The 20,841-nt window shown below is 46.2% G+C and overlaps 1 protein-coding gene across 1 annotated transcript in view; it reads left to right on the top strand.

The window, feature by feature from the left end:
* LOC101165888 (somatostatin receptor type 5) overlaps positions 1–20,823 on the top strand; it is a 40,452-nt gene extending 19,629 nt beyond the window's left edge. The window contains exon 2 of the mRNA XM_004071155.4: positions 18,695–20,823. Within this exon, the coding sequence (XP_004071203.1) occupies positions 18,752–20,197 (1,446 nt within the window). The 5' untranslated portion in view covers positions 18,695–18,751 and the 3' untranslated portion in view covers positions 20,198–20,823. The remainder of the gene's footprint in view (positions 1–18,694) is intronic.
* Positions 20,824–20,841: the final 18 nt, after the last annotated feature.

Genomic DNA, 20,841 nt, shown 5'->3' on the forward strand with positions numbered 1-20,841 from the left:
AGAAGGCAGACGCTTTCGTGCCGTCAGGGTTCGAGTGACTGTTTAACAAGATTCTTCACCCCTGAAGAGGATAGAAATCCAGCAGTTTGGCGTCAACACGTCGAAGACGGGAGGTTTCTCTTTTGAGAGGGCTGACATTGAGATGCTGCCGGGTGATTGGTTGGTTTAAAGCTGACAGCTCAGCTTCTTTACAGAAGTCGGTTCTGTTTTAAGTAGAAGCAAACATGAACGATTTCTCTGTAAAACTGCTCCGTTCCTCTGCAGGCAGGAGTCCCGTTGGGCCCTGATTTCAGTCAGAAATCATAAATCTTATGTTATCTGGAGGGAGCTCAGGCTGCTGAGGAGCAGCGTCTCTTTGACTTCATGTTCTCAGTCTGCTGAGCCTATCTGCTGCCAGGGAAACAAAACTTTGTTGGATCTGGATTTAATAGATGCTGCTGTCGCAATCCTTTGTGGACTTTGGAGAGAACCGTCTTTTCAGATTTTTCTCCAACATCTCCTCAACTCGCCCCTGACCTGCAGCCGTCGTCAACGCTGGCGTTTCAAAGCTGCGTATTTGAATTCACAGGGTTTGGAGGGACGAGTGAAACCACAATGGACATTTCTGTATGAAGACGCATGAGATGGCCTTGTGGTTTGTGTTACTTTTGTTAGCTTTTCTTCAGTCTACGTCACAGAAATTGTGTGTCTACTCTTTAAGTCAAAGGCAGCAGCGTGAAGACTCCAAGGCGACTAATGAGTGGAGGAATAAACGCAGCTTTGTGTGATCTTTGCAGAGCTTTGAGTAAAAATAAAAAAATCAGATTTAAGTGGTTTATTCTGTTTTCACAGTGAAGAAATAATCAGAGTGAACAGAGAAAAAGTCTTTATGTTTTGAGTAAATTCAGGAATCAGGTCATCCATTTACAGTGATGCAGGAATGACACTGACCCCCCCCCAATAAGTGTTGTCTTCATTCAAATTTTAACGGAAAGGTTTAAAAAAAAAAATTCGTTTGAAATGTTTATTTTAGCTCTGCGACTGCCTTCGCCCACGAGTGGCTAAGATAGGCTCCAGCAGCCCCGTGACCCCGAAAGGGATAAAACGGCAGAAGATGGATGAATGAATGAATGTCTGTTTTAAAACAAATAAACTCATACAGTGGGGCAAAAAGTATTCAGTCAGCCACCAACTGTGCAAGTTCTCCCACCTGAAAAGGTAAGAGAGGCCTGTAATTTTCATCATAGGTAAACCTCAACTATCAGAGATAAAAAAAACACTTTGTCTGATTTTTAAAGAATTTATTTGTAAATTATGGTGGAAAAAAGTATTTGTTCAATAACAAAAGTTCATGTCAATACTTTGTTGGCAATGTCAGCATTCAAACGTTTTCTGTAAGTCTTCACAAGGTTTCCACTAAATGTTGCTGGTAGTTTGGCCCATTCCTCCATGCAGATCTCCTCTAGAGCAGTGATGTTTTGGGGCTGTCGCTGGGTAACATGGACCTTCAACTCCGTCCAGAGATTTTCTATTGGGTTGAGATCTGGAGACTCTGGCTTGGAATGCTTCTTAAGAAGCCCAGCTTAATTTTTTTAATATACTACAAAGCGCACCCAATTATAAGCCGCACCCACCCATTTTCATGTATTTAACTACTTTTAAACATATACAAGCCGCGTCAGAGTACAAGCCGCATGTAGTAGGCAACACGGTGAACCTGAAAAGTCACGTCCTGACTCCCAGAGTAAGTGTGATGCATTAGCACACTGTGGGAGGAATCAGCCTTGCCTCAGGCTCATACATGTGACTATACCCACATCTGCCAAACAGCATGGACCTCTATTCTGTTCACAAGTTCCTCAGTTATGGTTTTTTTATTTTATTTTATTTTTTTTTACTTATTGACAATCTAGGTATCATACATAAAATTACAGACAGTAACCATATAATCGACATTACACCCCTCAGTTATGATGAGGAAATTTACATCCGCGATTCCCCATTTCCCATGAGTCTTAGGGGCTAAAGGTGGGGCCAACGCCCAGCTCGCCACACTGTTGTACATGTTTAAGAATGAGCAAGTATCAGCAGTGCATGGAGGGGTGAACGGGAACAGCTCTCCTTCCGCTTGTGTCGCGGCAGCGTTAACAGGCCTGGTTAAAAAAACACACCGGTAAAATAAAGCAGCGGCGACTAAAAAGCGCGCCTCAGCGCAATACCAGCGCCTCAGCGCGGCGCGTGCCCCGCGCGCTCCCCTTCCTATCTTCTCCGACACCTATGGCCAGGGCGGCTCCAGGGAGGAGCAAATCGTGGCTGTGCAGAGCAATCGGACTTAATACTGTAAGTTTTGTGGATGAGGGGCGGATGCGTTGTAACCTGTGGGAGCCATCAGACTGCCATCGGCCCCGCAGCTCTATGTGATGAGCAGCAGGACATGTCTCCAGCTCACACAGAGGCTGTGAGCTTTTCAATGCAAAATTCCGCTCAGTTCTTAGAAACCGTTAAAACGATCACGTCGATTTGTGTTTCCAGTCGTGTCCCGACAAAATAAAGGCTGATGTTATTCCCACATGCGCTGTTCTCTCCGTCACGCAGCTGACCGGCTTTTCCAAACCCGTTGGTGATGGGGGATTTTTTCACGCTGCTTTTAACGATTGCTTTTAACTTGAAAGCTGCATCATACTGTAATGGCGATCACGTGCACGTTGGGTCTAATGGCACCAAAGGATTCTGGGATGCGGCCGGGCATGCGTGTTTCGTTCTGTTGAACCATGACTGAAGTGTCTAAGACCTGAAGTGAGGTCCATGCTGTTTGGCTGCTTAGTGTGTTGAAAAATAAATGCCTTGTGCTTGGTGTTAGAAAAAAATTCAATCCATCCACTGCGTCCGAAAGTACGTACATGGCGGCCGCCAATTAAATCCATAAATTAGCCGCATCACTGAATAAGCCGCAGGGCTGTAAGCGCAGGAAAAAAGTAGCGGCTTGTAGTCCGGAAATTACGGTATATGTCCTCCACACAGTTTTCATTGGAGTGGGGCTTTATAGATAAGTTGACAGAGCAAATGCTGAATAAAAGAAAACTCTTAAAATGCCCCAGACTACTGTGTAGTGCTTTAAATCAGATCAGTGTTTCTCTGTTGTGGATTCAGCAGGTTTCATTTGGGGAAAACCTTTTAGTTTCTAAAACTGAGGCATCGCAGGTCTTTGTGCTCTTCCTCGCCATTTCCTTTTTTACCGCAGTGCGAATCCGTAACATTTGATCTGAGAGCATAAAGAGAGAGTTTGTAGCTGTGTGTGAAGTCAAACAGGTCCTTCATGTATCTGAACCTGCTGATGTGAGCTGTCAGCAGAACAGCGCGCCTCTGAAAAACCCTGAACCTCAGAAATACTGCAGCTGTCAGAGGCTCTGACCTTCAGCGCCGATGCTCAGCTTGACGATGTTTGAGTTGGATCCCGCAGTGAGAGCTTCCCGGGAGCATGTGCGGTGCTGTTTTTGTACAATACCAGTAAGAAAAAGACGGAATATTTCTTCACCAAACATGATCAGTTTGCTGAATGATATTTTACAAACACTGAAGAAGCAGGGGGCTCCGATACAGTTATAATCAACAGAAACGTCATTTCTTTGATGCACTTAAAACAGCTGCTCAGGTGTGTCAGATTACATGTCTGTCTTTTTTTCCCTTTTTTACACAAATGCTTTCGTTGTTTTCCTTCACATCGCTGCTGAAAACACTTTAATAACACCTGCAGGTTTTTTTAATCCTCTTGTCAAAATATTCCTTTTACTGTCAGTTTCAAATGAATAAGTCTGATTCAGGAGGAAGAATGTCTTGTTCTTTTATTAGCCTGGAGAAGGTTTTTTTTATCTTTCATTTTTAGGAAATGAAATCTATCCAGACTTCCGCTGTGGAGCGTTGGGTCTCTCTAAAACCAGACGGAAAGCTTTGATGTGCTGGCCTGAAGCCTCCTCAGACCAGAGGATGTTTGGAGGAAACGGGCACATCGTTCTCCTTTGGCTGAAATTGAGTTACGTGTTTGTTAATCTCTGGACAAATGGAGTCTAAAGGAGTCTGTTGAGATGGAGACAAAGCTGTTTGACAGCAGATCGATCAAACTTCAGAAAATGACTCCGAGAATGAGATTAGGAGTGGGGAAAATCAACCTCTGTAGAGCAGCCTCGTTCGGCCGTCGGAGCAGGTGGAGAGCTCAGTCAGGAAGGGGGGTGCTATAAAGAAAAGAGGCGCTTTAGTGATTCTGGATGAGTCCCGGGTGAGAGTTTGCCACACAGAAGTGCTGCAGGTTAAATCTCTGAAAAGAGGCACTTGGAGCGTCATTGTTCCCTGGAGCGCGTGGAAAGTGAGGATGAAGATCTAAAGGTTTCTGCTCTGATAAGAGAAGCAGATGGATGTGCTCTTTAGGCAGACTTCACCTTCTTTTGTTTTCCTGTTGGTAAAAGTGACTCCAGTCGAGTAAAATTGTTTTTGCGCAGATTCACAAACAAAGGCGGAGAGCAGAGGTGTGTATGTCAGCTTGTTTGTATTTACCTCTAAGGCTTACCTGTTTTTACATGAAAGTACATTAATTTTGCTGGGTCAAGTGAAACCGTTTGTTAGAAAGAACGTCTGTCTTTCCTTGCTGCAGTTTTAACCCTATGGGGTCCAGATGACCCGATCCTAACATTGACATGTTATCCCTATCATGACACAGGTGGATAAAGGTGAAGAGGATTTCATGTAATCCATGGACACCAGTGAAGATCAAGAATCGTTGAAGAAAAAAGGTTCAGCGCACTGTCTAGTGGGGTCCAGATGACCCCACTCCCAATGTTAAAGTGCCCAGGATAGCACAAGGGTTAAGCTGAATTGGTCTGTGGGAGGGGCTGAGTCACTGGCTGCAGCATCAGCCCATTGCTGATGAGGTCTGTAACAAATACACGAATACTCGGATATTTGCGATATGTTCTCAACATTTTGAGTACGAATAGTTGTAACAGTCAAAATAGCTGATTGCCAGTTTTTATAAATACAGTGGAGTACAGTCAAACTACAATTAAGGGAATTTGATTCTCGCTCTAAAATACAGAATAGTTTTGTATTTTAAGTATATAAACCCAACAAACTGATTATATCCATATATCAACCATTAAATCAATTAAATAGTAGGAATCATTGTTCGATCAGTGAATCAATTACCACGATTCCTTAATCCAATCAGATCACTGCCTAAGTAACAATCCACAGCTCTCCTTTTGATAAATATCCATCCATCTTCTTCCACTTGTCCTCGACCGGGTCTAAGCAAAGATGGGCACACTTCCCCCGCCCACTTCTTCCAGCTCCTCTGGTGAGACCCTGAGGTGTTCACAGGACCTCGTTCTTTGGATCACGACCCAGAGCTCACGACCATAGGTGAGTATTGGAACGAAGATCCACCGATAAATTGAGAGCTTTGCTTTCTGGATCAGCTCTCTCTTCACCACAACGGATCGGTACAGCAATGCAAAACAGAGGGCGACGCTCCGATCCACCTGTCAATCTGGTCTTTGCTCACTCGTGAACAAGACCCCAGGATTTTTAAACTCTTCTACCTGGGGCAGGAATACTCCACCCACCCAGAGAGGACAAACTACCTTTCTCCGGTCAAGAAACATGGCCTCAGATTTAGCACTGCTGACCCTCATCCCAGTCGCCAACCGCCCCAATGCATGCTTGAGGTCCTGGCTCGATGAAGCCAACAGGACATCATCTGCAAAAAGCAGAGAGCAAATCCTGTGGTCCCCAAACCAAACCACAGTGTACTACAGGGGACACAGTCGAACGCCTTCTCCAACTTCACAAAACACATATGGACTGGTTGAGCAAAGTCCCAAAAGCCCTCCAGCACCCTGAAGAGGGTGTAGAGCCGGTCCACTGTTCCACAAGCTGATAAAGAAGAGTGAAAATAATTTGTGCTTCACATCGGACTGCCAACAGCTCTTCTTTTACACCGAAAAGAGAAGAAAAAAATCGAATTGGAAAGCTTGTTAAATAAAACTACAAAGAATTGGATAAATTTGCTGCAAAACTAGTATTTCGATCGCCCCGCGGTGGCATTTTGGGATATGTGATCATAGTCTAACTTAAGAATTAAACATGAGCAGTTATCTCCACAGAAGCAAAAAAACTGCATCCATTTCAAGCACTTTGTGGCTTCAGCAGACGTGTCCTCGATTCTGTCCCAGCCTCATCACGCCATGGACATCAAATGACGGAAATATAGATCCTTTCAGGACCATGTCCTATATTACAAAGCTTTCTACCGCCTCAGAAACATCAGATCACATGAGTTGTGGTTGTGTGTGTGAGGAGTGGCGCCTCCTTTAATGTCGCCTAAAGAAAAGAGGATGTGGCAGCAGAGCTGAACTTCATTTTAAAGCATGAATGGAGTCATTTCAGGAGTTTTGAGAAGCCTGAAGGGTTTGTGGGAGGTTTAGTCGAAGATCAATGAGTCAGAATGGAATGTGACAACTATAATTCAGATATCGGACAGATTTCAGCCGCGTCAGCCGACAGATGTGACCAGGAGCTGATTTTCATAAACTCTCATCTTTGAAAGGTTTTGTTTTGAGGTATTCTGCAAACTGCTGATTATTTGAAACTGTCAGACTTGCATTGCAAATATGCAATCAAAGAGTCTCGTTTTTAAACGCCTCCTTTTGGACGAACCATCATAGGCAGTAGAAGAGTTTGTTCTCTGACTTTTTTTCAGATTTAGTTTGAAAAGTTTCTATCTGGATGAAGGAAGTCACGAAAACCGAATGGCTTTTACTTATTTTCTTTAACAAAAGGACCGTCTTTGAAGCTCGCCGCTTTGAAACAATGTTTCAATCAGTTATTTATAAGGTGGCAGCTCAACCTAAGTTATTCATAACAGTTTATTCATCTTACATATTAATTCAATTCAATTCAATTTTATTTGTATAGCCCAAAATCACAACAACAGTCGTCTCGATGGGCTTCGAAGTAAAACATGAACTCAAAAGGATCACGAATACAAAGAGTTCAATAGAAAAATACTAAAATGAACTAACAAACTGACCAAGCTATACTGGCATCCCTGCCCTTAGACCCCCCTTCGCGGTAAGGAAAAACTCCTGAAAAACCGGATTCCGGAAAAAACGAAGAAACCTCAGGGGTGCCCACATGAAGGAGGGATCCTCCCCCAGGACAGATTAATTTAACTCAATATCTGAGTAGCTTAAGGACCCACTCTGAGGAAAATCTTGTTTTTAATATTTTTTGTGGCATTTTTCTGATGATAACAGACAAATGTAAAGAAAATTAAACTTTAAATTGTATTTCTGAGTGTTAGAGGCTCTTAGCTAGCGAGAGAGTGTAAACAGAGAACTCTCTATAGTGGCGTGCAGGAATGTTCGGCTGGTGAGGCACTGATGTCATCAGTCAGATTTACAAACAAATGAACTCTACAGAGTAGCTTAGGCTACGTTCACACTGCAGGCTGAAACAACCCAATTCTGATTTTTTTGTCCCTACACCACTTGTATCTGATCTTTTCATGACAGTCTGAACGACACAGATCCGATCTTTTGAAATGCGACCTCCGTCTGAACGGCCAGGCCACATGTATCCGACCCGTACGTCATTGATACACTTCAAACGTCATAATTCTGCGTTGAAGTAGGCGAGAACGAGAACATAAACATCAACCATGGCGGACGATGCTGCTGAGACCAGTCAGTGGAAGGGAAACGAGGTCACCGACTGATTAATATTTGGGGTGACAGCTCTATTCAAGCCAAACTCCAGGGCTCTTATCGCAACCGGGCGGTTTTTGAAAAAATTTCCAGCGAAATGGCTGAGGGTGGTGTTTAACCTTTCCCGCGATGACTTGTTTTCCTTTCCGACCGTGGTCAGAAGCGTGGGGGAGACTTTCTCCAGGGCCGAAGGCGGATCCTCCTTCGGGGATCACAACTGTTTTATACTTATAAATGAAGTCCGTGCGCGGCTCCTTCTGAAGAAACACATGGCTCTCAACAGTTTCCTGAGTTTAGACACGTTTTGAAAATGACGCTGAACAATAGTGGAGAATAACTAGATGGCTGCACTTGACTGGCTTCCACTAATACCATTATTCTGTAGCTGTGGTGTTGTATTCTCTGGGATCACCAGCGCCCCCTGCCTTGAGGCACATGTACTGCCGGCATCACTTAGTGTATTTCTAATGCGCATTTTTAGTGGATAAAAAAGACTAAGTGGGTCACAAACTGGCACCAATGTAATCAGATAGTTGGCGAGGAATAGAAAAAGGAAATAATTAAAGAAAAAGGGTTAGAAAACATTAAAGCACATGTGTCAGCTGCAGCTCCAGTCAGTGTGTGAGGGGCAGGCTGGCTGCAGGGGAGACATGGGCAGCTGGTGCCTCACCTGCCGCTTTCTCGTGTATTTGAACAGGAAATTCTCAAATTGACAACTTTTTTTTTTTTTTTTTACCAAAGAAACGTTGAAAACCCACCAGACTTCCTATAATCCCTTTCTTTATGCTCTCTCCTGCTATCTTACAGCCCCTCACGCCCCCACTCTAGCGCATCGGAATGGAGCGGAGCAAGGAGCTGCCAACCAACTGTAGTCCCTCCATCAGTGCTACAAGCCTTTTCAAACACTTTACATCTGAGTCACAACAATTTGCATGAAGAAATACTCAAAAATTCAATTATAAGCTTGATATTCTATATACATATGACTGCCATTGTCAGAAAGAGGCCACAAGAACAAGTTAAAAGCACCAAAAAAAAAACAAATTTTCAGTGGAATGGGTCTTAAAATGACTGTAGATGTTGGAAAACCGTCCAATCAGAGCTCACATCTTAAAGGTTGTTTGAGGATGAAGACATTTTTATTTTTGAAGGTTTGTGTCTCTTTGTGCAGCCTTCCTTGGTCTCTGCTGACTCTGCAGGAACCAGCGCTCCATCACCTGCCTGCTGCTTTTCCTTTGAGCCTGATGTCTAATCTGCTGCTCCTAATCTGCACTCCAGACATCAAGTAATTGGGGCTGAAAGCACAACTTGTTCGCACTTTTCCGGCACAATAGCCAAATGACGTTACTGCTTTAAAAGGGAGATGGGAGCATTCGCAGCAGAAACCTCCAGCTGTGTGCGTCACACTCCGCCGTGTTGTCTCTGATGTCTGTGGGAAGAAAAGCAGGGTTTGTGAGTTTCTATGGCAACACGTGAGAAACTTTCTTTGAAAATGACCCGCTGAAGGTTAAGAAGAGGAACACTGACAAATAGATGCGCACATACCTGAGCTGCAGGTAGAGGATCCAGCTTTCAAAGGTTTTTCCTCCGATCTGCTGCTGAGAATTCACAGACCTCAGGGGATTCTGGGTAAAACTCAGGCTTTTATCAAGAATCTCATTCAGCAGCTTTCATGTTTTATAAATCCGACGCTTTGATCAGAGTCGGCTTCAGTCAGCTTTGGTTCGCCGTTCATTTAGGATTTCAGAACAGTTTGAAAGACGACGGAAAAGAGACAAATGTCACACAAAACAAAGCTGTTATTGGTTATAATGAAACCAACGTGTTATCAATCCTCATGGTGCGCACGTCAGCTGAACTATGGACATGACATGAGCCCAGCATAGAGCAGGTCTGCGATCGGATTCAATTCACAAGTTAAAGATTCACAGATCAAACCACAAATCTTACTGTTTAATCTATTATGTCTGCTATATGCAAGTCTTTTCACTGGATTTATCAAAATACAATGTATTCAAGCAGCATCATGTATACCTTTATTTACAACAGGAGATCAACAAAACTGATAAAAACGCAAAGATTTTTGAAAAAGTATATATACTTTAAACAATGTCACACTAAAGTTTTCCTATCAACTTCCTGGTTAACTCACATTCCTTTTCTCCACACTGACAAACAACAGAAAAACGTTTTTCATCTTTAGTAGAAATACTTTAAAACTCCCAAAACTTTAGATGAATATTTTCATAATCCGTTATGTTTTATTCAAATTGTCCACTATATTTTAAAAAAAAAAACTTTTTTTTTTTTAACTTACTTCAGTAAACTCATCTTCAGTCTCATAATTTTCAACTATGAAAAGCACTTGTCAGTTGTTCTAGCTGACTCTCATGTCTGATCGACCATGCTGTTGGCGTTGGCCCGACGTCCTGGACGCCGTGTTCCTCAGATAAAACGCTTCGTAACAAAATGATCACAGCTCCGTCCGTTGCTGCAGGTAAAAGCCAATATTTATTTCCTCATTTCTGTACAGAGGATCTGTAACTTGAAAAAAACATTTATGTTTTCTTTGTGGCAACGGTTGAAAACCATTTGCCCCTCACAGCAACACACCTCTGATTTAAAGGGTCTGTATCATTCTTTTCTTACGCCTTTCAGAGTAAACTATATCCATACATATATATTTGATAATGTATTCACAATAATGAGCACATTGTTTTAATCAAGTAGGAGTTATTTTCCCAGTTCTTTACTTAGAAATAATACAACTCAATCTCTAAGGCTCCGCCTTTTTGCTCCTTGTGGGTGCCGCCCATTTCATGACATCATCTCAGAGTCGGCCTCTGCAGCGTGTCTGCAGGTCTCCCATGAAAACAAACAACATCCAAGTTTTTGCAAAGATGGATGTGCATTTTGTGCATAGAAAAGGAAAGCGTCACAGTTAGCACCTCAGAGAAAGTGGGTGTGTCTGTTAGCCTGGGGGGCGGTGCTGGCAGCGTAGACTCTTCCTGGAAGGGGCTGTTCTCATTGGTCCACGACAGCTTGTGAGAACCCGCTCGTTTTCGTGGGTTGGGAGGGGCTGGTGTTCAGAGCGCAGGTCTTTAAAGGAATGCTCGGAGATGAATGAATGAATGTTGTTGTTTTTTGTGAGAAATTAACTTTATAATACACCTAAAAGCTAAAAAAGTGGATCTCGCATGACATGGGCCTCTTACTGTATCTAACATGCCATTCCATTTCCTTCCGGTGACACATTTTGTTTATTCAGATAGCTGCTACAGCAGTGAGACCAGATGTTCTAATCAGTCAAGAGTGACGGAACGTCAGCTTAGCGAGAGGCAGATGAAGTCCATCGTGTCTGGTGCACACTGTGGGGGTAGTATCATGATGTGGGATTGCTGGATGTTGATCATCAAGAGTTTGACGTAAAAACGAATTTGAGTGCTATGACTCCCCTTCCTCTGTGAATTGTTAGCGCGACTTCCTTTGGGACGGGCGTTGACATCTTCACACATAGACGTCCTGGTAGCACTCCACCAAAGGTTCAAACCTGCTGTGCTCTGAGCATATCAATCATTTTCCCTCTCATCAATCAACCAGACTCAACTAACAGGCCTTTTGTAGATCAGGCTCCATTAATCCTCACGCCGAGGCCCTCAGGCTGCTAATTGGCTCCCTTTCAGCCGTGATTCAGCGTTGCAAACTCAGGATGAAATTCTGATAAGGTGACACCTTCCACCCTCGCCTCCTGCAAAACCAGGGTATAATTGCAGAAAAACGCAGCCGCCTGCATGCCAATTTAAAGACGGTTTATGCTCAGGCAGAAAGAGCTGATGTGACAGGGCAGAAAAGAAAGAAAGCCTCACAGAGGTTTATTTTTGGAATTCAACAAGCTCACTCCAAATGAGGCTTCAAACACAGAAAGAGACCAACAGATTCATTTCTGCAGTGAGTGTGGGAAAATCCTGTTTATGGTTTAGTCTGTGGTTTCAGCGGTCTGGGAATGCACCTCTGTGCCCCTGAAGCCACAGACAAACCTGCTCAGACATATTAAAACTGTTTGTCTTCCTGGGCAGATAATGAGGATCTGATGAGCAGACATGAGGCAGAAGACACCCCAGCAGATATCAGGGTGAATCAATTCGGTCCCGCGGGAGCGAGGTGATGAGACCAGATTTTCTGATTTCTAAGTTGCTGCATCAAGTCAACGCCTCAGATTTAATTACAGAGCGATGCCCACGGCTACAACCTGCCGGCAGGTGAAGCGACACAAGCCACTCGTCTGACAGCGCCGTGATCTGCAGAGAAAAGTGGTCAAAAGTGAGGCGTGAGGGGCTCAGTCTTCATCTGAGCTGCTTAAATCTCAGCATCCCCCCTCCTTGGCGTTGGATCAAACCCGCAGGTGGAGCTGCGACCTGGGCTGTAAACGGGACGTGAGATGTCCCCCCCCCTCATCAGGCCCAACCAGAAGCCCCTTCTTCTTCTCTCTGAACCACTTCGACTGGGGAAAATAAGAGAAATCCATCTAAATTTAATTTGCCTGTTTGATTTACGATGCCAATCTCTGGGTCTTCTCTTTCTCTGGTTTCCATGGCAGCTGCTGAGTTTAACATAAAATGCTCCTGATCAAATTTGGGATATTGAAATATGATTAATGTGACAATGTTTTGCAATAAGAACAACTGCAAATGCTTGAAGAATAGACATTTTTAGTGTCTCTGTGCTTCCTTCGCAGAGAAAACACTGAAAGGCTTCGGTTATCGACTCTGCCGCTGTCAGCTTGGATGTGAAAATCATTTCTCACTGCGTTTGTTGGTTCAACTCTGGTTAACAAGCTCGGCTGCACATCTGTGCTGCTCTCACTGTTGATTTTCTGAAAAGAAACGAGGACAGAAGCACCTTCTGAGTTGTGTAAGAATGCTCCCCTCTGTTTTAAAGAGAGCCTGAACTCAGCTGGACGGCTGTGCAGCCAGGAGTGAAATTGAATGAGAAGTCTCTGTATGCCTTCACACTGCAGGTTTGTCATGACTTCAACTTGGAGTTTGTTTCTTCTGCCTCAGTGTTTTGTCAGATCCTGGAAAACCTGAGATAAAAAATGATTCCCAGAAATATAAATCCATCAGCAGCAGAGGAGGGCTGTGAAAGCGCAGCTGCTATTGATGCTTCCAGCATGACATCCTAAAACACAACGCTGGTCAGGAAATCGATCTGAGGAAAGACAAGTCGGTCTTACTTTGAAGATTTAAAAACACGGAACCCTTGGAGATCTTTCTGCAGATATGTTGCAATTTCTTTTCTGTCCAGAACTCACTTCTAACTCTTTATGTCAGACGTCAGCCTGACACACATTGGGGTTATGGAGGTGGAAATAAGTTTTTGATCCCCGGCTGATTCTGTATGTTTGCCCACTTAAAAAGAAACTGACAGTCTTTCAATTTAAATTCAATTTTATTCATATAGCCCGATACTACAACAATAGTCATCTCAAGGGGGCTTCATCATTGGGGTCTTTCATCCTACTGGTACGTTCATTGGAACGATGAGTGATTTAAAAAATCAACTTTAAAGAATTTCAAGCATTTCGTTGAGGGAAATAAGTATTTGAACTCTCTTTCCTCTATGTGGATAAACCCATAGAAAGGGTCAGAGGTTTCTTGTAGTTCATGAGTAGGTTCCTGCACATATCAGGAGGAATTTTGCTCCCCCCTTTCCTTCAAATGACTTCTGAATCACACAGTTTGGTGGCTGTTGCTTAGCAACTCTGAGCTTCAGCTCTCTAAATAGGTTTTCTATAGGGGCGAGGTCCAGAGACTAGTTGGGCCGCCCCATGACCTTGATCTGCTTCTTCTTCTTCAGTCATTCTTTGGTTGTCTTGGCTGGATGTTTTGGATCATGATCCTGTTGGAAGACCCATTCACCACCCATTTCTTTTTTTTTTTTTTTTTTTTTTTTTACCTTGTCCTGTCCAACAGCTGGGCAAACAGATGAGAGCTGAGGGCCTCTTGTGTTGGACATATTTTACTTTAACAAGAGGGGTTATTAATCTTCAGACAAACCAAAGGTATGTCTGAATAAACCCCTTTTGTAATTGAGGCCAAACTTTATTAATTTCAAACATGTTTGAAGATCTTTGGTGTTGGACCGGACGGAAAAGGAAAGAGGGGAAGAAGAGAGAGGGACGTTAGAAAGAGGGGGGGAAGGAGGGTGATAGTAGGAGGGGAAGGGGGATAAGACCATGAAGCAGCATAGAGCAACAAGTTTACTGGTTGTTAATCACTATGGTAAGGCTCAAATGCAGTACAAAAAGGGCGGAGCCTGTCCACACACACACCCAAGTGTCAAACACACCTGCTAGCTGCAAAAATGTCCATCTGTCGACATGTACACAAAACAGATAGTGCTCACACGCAGCGGCAGCCGGAATCCCCCCCACGCCACACGGAAACCGGCAGGGAACAACCGCCGCCCGGGCGACCAAGCCCGCCACCCAGGCCAGGGCCAGCAGGACCGCCGCAAGGCCCCCCAGAGCCAGAGAGCAGGGAGGCACAGAGGGAAAGAGAGGGCCGCCCCAGCCCAACCAGGAGAACAGCCCCCCGCCGCGCCGGGAGAGCCCAACGCAGGGCCCCACCGGAGAGGGACGCCCACAGCCCCAGACGAGCACCCCACCACCACCCAGGAGTTCCGGGCATCCCCCCGCCCCAACCCCAGGTACGAGCCAGGACCCCCCCAAGGGAGACCCGCCCCGCACTCCAGGCGGCCATCCGCCCGGCCCACGGTTGGTCCAGGGAGGAGCAAGGCAGGGGCCCGCCGCCCCCGCCCAGGAGGGGGGAACCCCGGGGAAAAAAGAGGGCCCACAAGGGGTGTTGTAAATATGGCCCGACCAGGCTCGGCCACAGTTGGAAGTTTGGCGGGGCCCAGCGCTCAGGAGCAAGGACCAGAACCCACCCCCCAGGGACACCAACACCCCCGGCTCAGATGTAATGTGAACCCCCCCACCGCGCGGAGAGAGCACCGCCGGGCCCAGGAAGCCGGCACCCCGGGGACACGGCCGCCGCTGCAAAGGGGCCCGTACCCCCCACCAGGGAAGAGGCAGGGGACAGATGGTCCTAGGTCCCACCTTCCTTGCAAAATGTGTGTGCGTATATGTGTTTAAGAGGGTGTGTGTGTGCATGTGTGTGTGTTTATGTTGGGATGTATATATTGAGGGGGGAGGGGTGTGTGTACTAAGGGGGGTGCAGTTAAAATTGGCGGGTAGGGCACTAAGGGGACATCTCCTGATTACTCACAGTGATGTCCCCTCACCCTCCCCACCAAGGGGCCCTAAATGTCTAAGGTGCGGTTAAAATTGGCGGGTAGGGTGCTAGGAGGACATCTGCTGCTTGCTGGCAGTGATGTCCAAGCACCCCCCCTACCAAGGGCCCTACATGTCTAAGGTGCAAATAAAACCGAAAGAGGGGGGGCCCACTCCATACGGCAACCATAGGAGGGGGGGCCACTGCCTAGTAAACCCCCCCCCCCAAGGCTCATCGCAGGCTAAGCCCCCCACCCCCTCACCCTATTATGAGGTTATATGAGGAAGGGGGTAAGTTGGGGACAGCTGGTAGACTGTCCCCCGGTGGTCAAACAGCCGTCCCCCGCCCCCCCCCCCAGCAAGGGGGCCAGGCCCACCCAGCCCAGGGGCCCCACCCCCGGAGGCGCCGACACCCCAGGCCCAGCACCACCCACCCCACACAGAGGGAGAGGAGCCAGAAAGCGCCGGCCCCCCCCGGAGCAAGCCCAGGCCCCCACCCCCAAACGCCGGCCCTAGAAGAGCTCTGGTCAGGCCTCGACGGGACCGAGGCAGCCAACCGGCCGGGGAAACCGCCGATGGCCTCAGCGGAGACCCCGACCCGTCAACCCCCCCTGCCCCGTACCAATAGCGCCCCCCCCCCTCCCCCAGAATGCCCCCCCACAGGACAGGGCCGACAAGACCCCCCACCCCACCCCACCCCAGACCCCGCAGCCGAAGCGGATGACACCCAGAGCGCCCGGGGGCCCCAAGAGGGTTGTCCCGTCCCGCCCCAGAGCCAGGGAAGGGCTGATCCCAGCCCCAGGCGTAGATGGGAAGCCCGTCCAGTGCCGCTGGGCCCCCCCCCCGAGCAGCGCCCCCCGCCAACCCCCCCCAGCACAGGCAAAGGGACCACCCCCCCAAGCCAAGCCGGAACACCACCCCACCCCCCCACCACGCACCCCCACACCCAAGCCCAGAGGACCACGCAGCGCCCCAGCCCGCCCCACCCCGGCGCCGGACCCGACCCCCCGACCAACGGAGCCCCCACCACCCCCCGCCAGGCACCGGAGGCCCCGGCCCCCACCCCAGCCCACGGCAGAAGGGCAAGGAGCAGCGACGACCAGGCCCCCCCCACCCCCTAAGTCATGGAGTCAGCTATGGGAGACCAGAGAGACCGAATTCTTTCAAAGTTACTTGAACCTTGGGCTGACATTTTTTCCAAGCTGATCTGATCAAGCAGCAGATTTCTGTGTTGACTTATATTTATATTTTTCTTGCTTTTCCAATTTATTAAAATAGTTTTTTTAGCAATGCAAAGAGTTATGAAAATGATAGAGCCTAATCCTCCTTCTACATCGATGGCACTCATGTCACCACCCATTTCTAAGCCTCCTGGTGAAAGGAAGGAGCCACGCCCACCTCTAAGGTCTAAACAGGATTTGAAGCATAGAAGTCTAAAGGAAAATCTCTGCTTTGGTCATTTTAGGAACTGCAGCATTTGGTACTTTGAGTTTTGCTCACAATAAAACTTCATAAAACTGTGTTTGAGGACAAATTTGGGATCCTAACACAATCAAAGTTTGATTCTGTATTGTGTGAATCCAGGAATAATTTTTCTTTGCGTTTTAAAATAGAAATTAGTAATACAAAGGTTATTTTTTCTCATGCCATCTTCTAGTTGTAAATTATTTACACGTGTTCTACTTTTTATGGTAAAACTGTGAATTTTTTGTGTGGTGAAGTGAGCCTCTCCCATAACGTCATATAATCTATGATATTGATGAGGAGCGGCGGCGGGGATGATGGCGTGCTCACAGAGATGCACGTCATCACATGTGGATGCTGTCAAAAGCTGTGGTGTCATTGATTACAAAATACAGTTTGATCATCCATGTAAAACAAGCTGTTAGCAGTATTGACTCTTGTGTTTGTGTGACGTGAGAAGCATCAGCGACCTTTTAGAGACACAAGAACAACGAGGGCACATGGATGTTTCTGCATCACCAGAACCTCCCTCTGAGTCGGTGTTTGACAGCTGCATTTGGTAGAAATCATCAAACTGTGTTTTCAGAAATGTAAGCGTGAGTCTGTCTGCGGCTGTCATACATGCTCATTATAAAGCAGAGTGTGTCATCACGTTTGAGAGGGTCAAAAAATGAAATAATGTGCAAATATGAAATAGGAATGATTAGAATTCACTGAAAATGTGACTGAGAAACGTCAATTTTATGTGAATGTATTTTAAAAGAATTCCAGATATGTTTTAGAATATATTTCAACATTTCAGTCGGTTTCAACTTGAACGATTGACTCATTTTAAAATGAAAATTAAAACAATCTTTAAATTATTTCTTCACTTTGAAATGTCTCCTCCTTGGTTTCTTTAGTGTAATCATGTTATGAAATAAAAATATTTTAGTTGATACATTTATAAACCTGCCCCACATGTATATATTACAAAGCTACTGCTTGGGTCAAATTGACCCACCGTAAAAACGTTTTTTTCTCCTTGAAGCATCTCCTGCTTACCTTTTTTAGTGTAATTAACATACATAATAAAAATGGTTCAGTTAATATATTTGCGAATCCGCCCCACATGTTTATAATACAAAGCTACGGCATGGGTAAAATTGACCCAACTTAAAAAAGTATTTTCCCCCATTAAGCGTCTCCTGCTTCGCTCATTTGGTGTAATCAGCATATACTATAAAAAATGGTACGAGCCACACGGACATCACCAAACTAAATATTGGTTAAAATGGTTAATAAGGAAGGTATTGATGAAGACATAAGCAATATTTTGGGAGCTTTTATGGGTTTTGTTTGACTCGGGTCAACTTTACCCATGAAAATCAGTGCTGTTCCTCAGAGAAGAACTTAAACAGGAGGATTAAGCGCAGCTCTCTACCAGTTCAGGCTACTTAATCAGTTCAGATGAGCTGATCATCAAAACAAGAATCAGCTTCACCAAAACCTCCTGTCTGCTTGATCAGCCTGCCGCTTCGCTCAAACTAAAACGTCTTTAAGTTTTTGTGCTCTGGTTCATTCAAAGGCATTCCAAACTTCTAGGGTTGGGGAGTTATCGGCTATGAAAGTCCAAGTTTGACTGAGGGAGATGGTACGGCCTGTTTTTGTGAGTCTGCTGCATTCCTCATAAAGAGTAAAACCACAACGTCTTGATTCATTCCGATGTTTTAAAAAATTGTTTTTGGCTGTGAGGAACAGGAGAGTTGTTTCTTTTAACTCACTGAATATTTAAGCTATCCAGCAGTGGACGCAGTTTATTCTTTAGGGACAAATGAAAAGCAGATGTTTTGTTTGTTTCTTTGCAAAGAACAATTTTGTGAATAAAAATCTGGATTTTTATTCACAAAGTTGGGTTGTAAATGTTTTTAAAAAGAGAAGCCGCTCCTGGTCCTCTTCAGTTGATGAACACAAAAAACAAAGGCTTTTAATCTCCCGAAACTTTTAAATTATGACTTGACGTGTGTTTTCACTGCAGCCCCTGAATCAAAAAGAATCATTTTTAAAACACCGCTGCATCAGAGATCAAAAAGCTTCAGAGCGGCGCGGAAAAACAAAACACTTTCAGGCTCACTGAGTCTCTTTGAAATCCTGTTCTCTTATTGCAGACTCTGGAGATGAAGCCGTTCGGTTGGATCACAGAACTTTTTTCTTCCTCCAACAGACCAGATGGGCGCGAGCTGAAGGAGCAGAAGGACAAAGCAGCAGGAAGCTCACATCCATGGGTGACTTCTCGCCTCCCGGTGTGGAGATGTCGGCCGAGACGTGGGAGAACGGCAGCTTGGCCGGCCCGTCGCCTGGTCTCTCTCTGGCCCTGCTGCTTTTCAACGAAAGCGATCTGAACGAGACGCTCTTCAACTCCACCAACTCCACCTTCCCAGACTTTTTCTCGGGTCCCAGCGTGGCGGGAGTCCTCATCCCGCTCATTTACATCGTTGTTTGTGTGATCGGTCTGGGTGGAAACACTCTGGTCATTCATATTGTGCTGCATTATTCAAAGATCGAGTCGGTCACCAACATCTACATCCTGAACTTGGCCATCGCAGACGAGCTCTTCATGCTCGGCCTGCCCTTCCTGGCCGTGCAGAACACCCTGCAGTCGTGGCCGTTCGGCTCCTTCATGTGCCGACTGGTGATGACGGTCGACTCCATCAACCAGTTCACCAGCATCTTCTGCCTGACCGTGATGAGCATCGACCGCTACCTCGCCGTGGTGCACCCCATCCGCTCCTCGAAGTGGAGGCGCCCTCAGGTGGCCAAGGTGGTGAATGGGACCGTGTGGGCGCTGTCCTTTCTGGTTGTTCTCCCCGTGGTGATCTTCGCTAACATCCAGAAGGCAGGAGGCACCTGCAACATCTCCTGGCCTCAGCCAGCCAACATCTGGAGGGCTGCTTTCATCATCTACACGTCCACGGTGGGGTTTTTCTGCCCTCTCCTCATCATCTGCCTCTGCTACCTGCTCATCGTCTTCAAGATTCGTAGCTCGGGCAAAAAAGTCCACGCCACCTCCACCAAGAGACGGAAGTCTGAGCGGAAAGTGACCCGAATGGTTGTGATCGTGGTCGCCGTGTTTGTCTTCTGCTGGCTGCCGTTCTACGCCCTCAACATCATCAACCTGCTGGTGCTGCTGCCCTCAGAATACCAAGGCCTTTACTACTTTGTTGTCGTGCTCGGTTACGCCAACAGCTGCGCCAACCCCATCGTTTACGGCTTCCTGTCAGACAACTTCAAGAGGGGTTTCCGGAAAGCCTTGTGCCGCTCCACCAGGAGGGTGGAGAACCAGGAGCCGGTGGAGCACCACCAGCAGCAGGAGGAAAGGCGGAGGGCCCTCATGCCCAGAGAGAGCCTGCGGCGAGCCATCAGGGACGAAGAGGACGAAGATGAGGAGGACGTGTCAGAAATGACTGAGATCTACAGAATCACCCAAAACGGAAACGGGAGTTTCCAGCCGCAAAGCTCTCAGCCGCTGTTCGCCGAAAAAGGAGCGACGCCGGGAGTGACCGAGCTGTCCTCCGCCAACGAGAACGCTGGAGACGGCAAAGGGAAAGAGCCCGTCACCGGGGCAACGGTTCCTCTGCTTCTCAACGGAGCCAAAAATGGGAACGCCAAGAATCTGCCTGAAGAAAATCCGGAGCAGAGCACCTCGCTGGAGATAAGTTATTTATAAAGTAAATGATGGACAAGTTAGCGCCCCCTCTTTTAATCCTTGATGATGTTTATCAAACTAAATGAAATTCTGTTGTGGGTCCTGATTATGCATCAAACCAACAACCTAATGGAACTTTCTCATTATTTATTCAGTGAAAAAAAGAAAATCAAGGCAAAACAAGTTTGACCCAACAAGATCCAGTTTTCCTCTTCCTGTCCTCCAACTCTACTTCGCTATAGATAATTGATGTGGATTCTTTCATTACTTATGTTCACTAACTCTTTTTTCATGCCATTCTGACTCTTTAAATTTCTCCAAAATATACGCTCATTTGCAGAACTCAATGATTGGCTGAACATCCTTTTGCTTCAACATGAGTTAGAATCATCAACCTTCCACCTCCGTGCTTGAGAGTTAAAAAAATGCATTCCTGCCTAAAGTCGTAATCACACCTGCCCCTACAGGGGGTTACGGGCTGTCTGTGGGGTCAAAATGGGCAAACGTGTATGTGGCACGCAGGTGGAAATATATCAAGATTGAAGCTTCAAGGCCCGTACACACCGAGACGAATTTCGCGCACGATATTCGCCGACGTTTAACGCCTCATGACTAAACAAAGGGCACCAATGAGAGTGTGCACACCAACGCGAAAAAACGCCACG

Source organism: Oryzias latipes, chromosome 8, assembly GCF_002234675.1.
Source record: "Oryzias latipes chromosome 8, ASM223467v1".
Taxonomy (NCBI): domain Eukaryota; kingdom Metazoa; phylum Chordata; class Actinopteri; order Beloniformes; family Adrianichthyidae; genus Oryzias; species Oryzias latipes.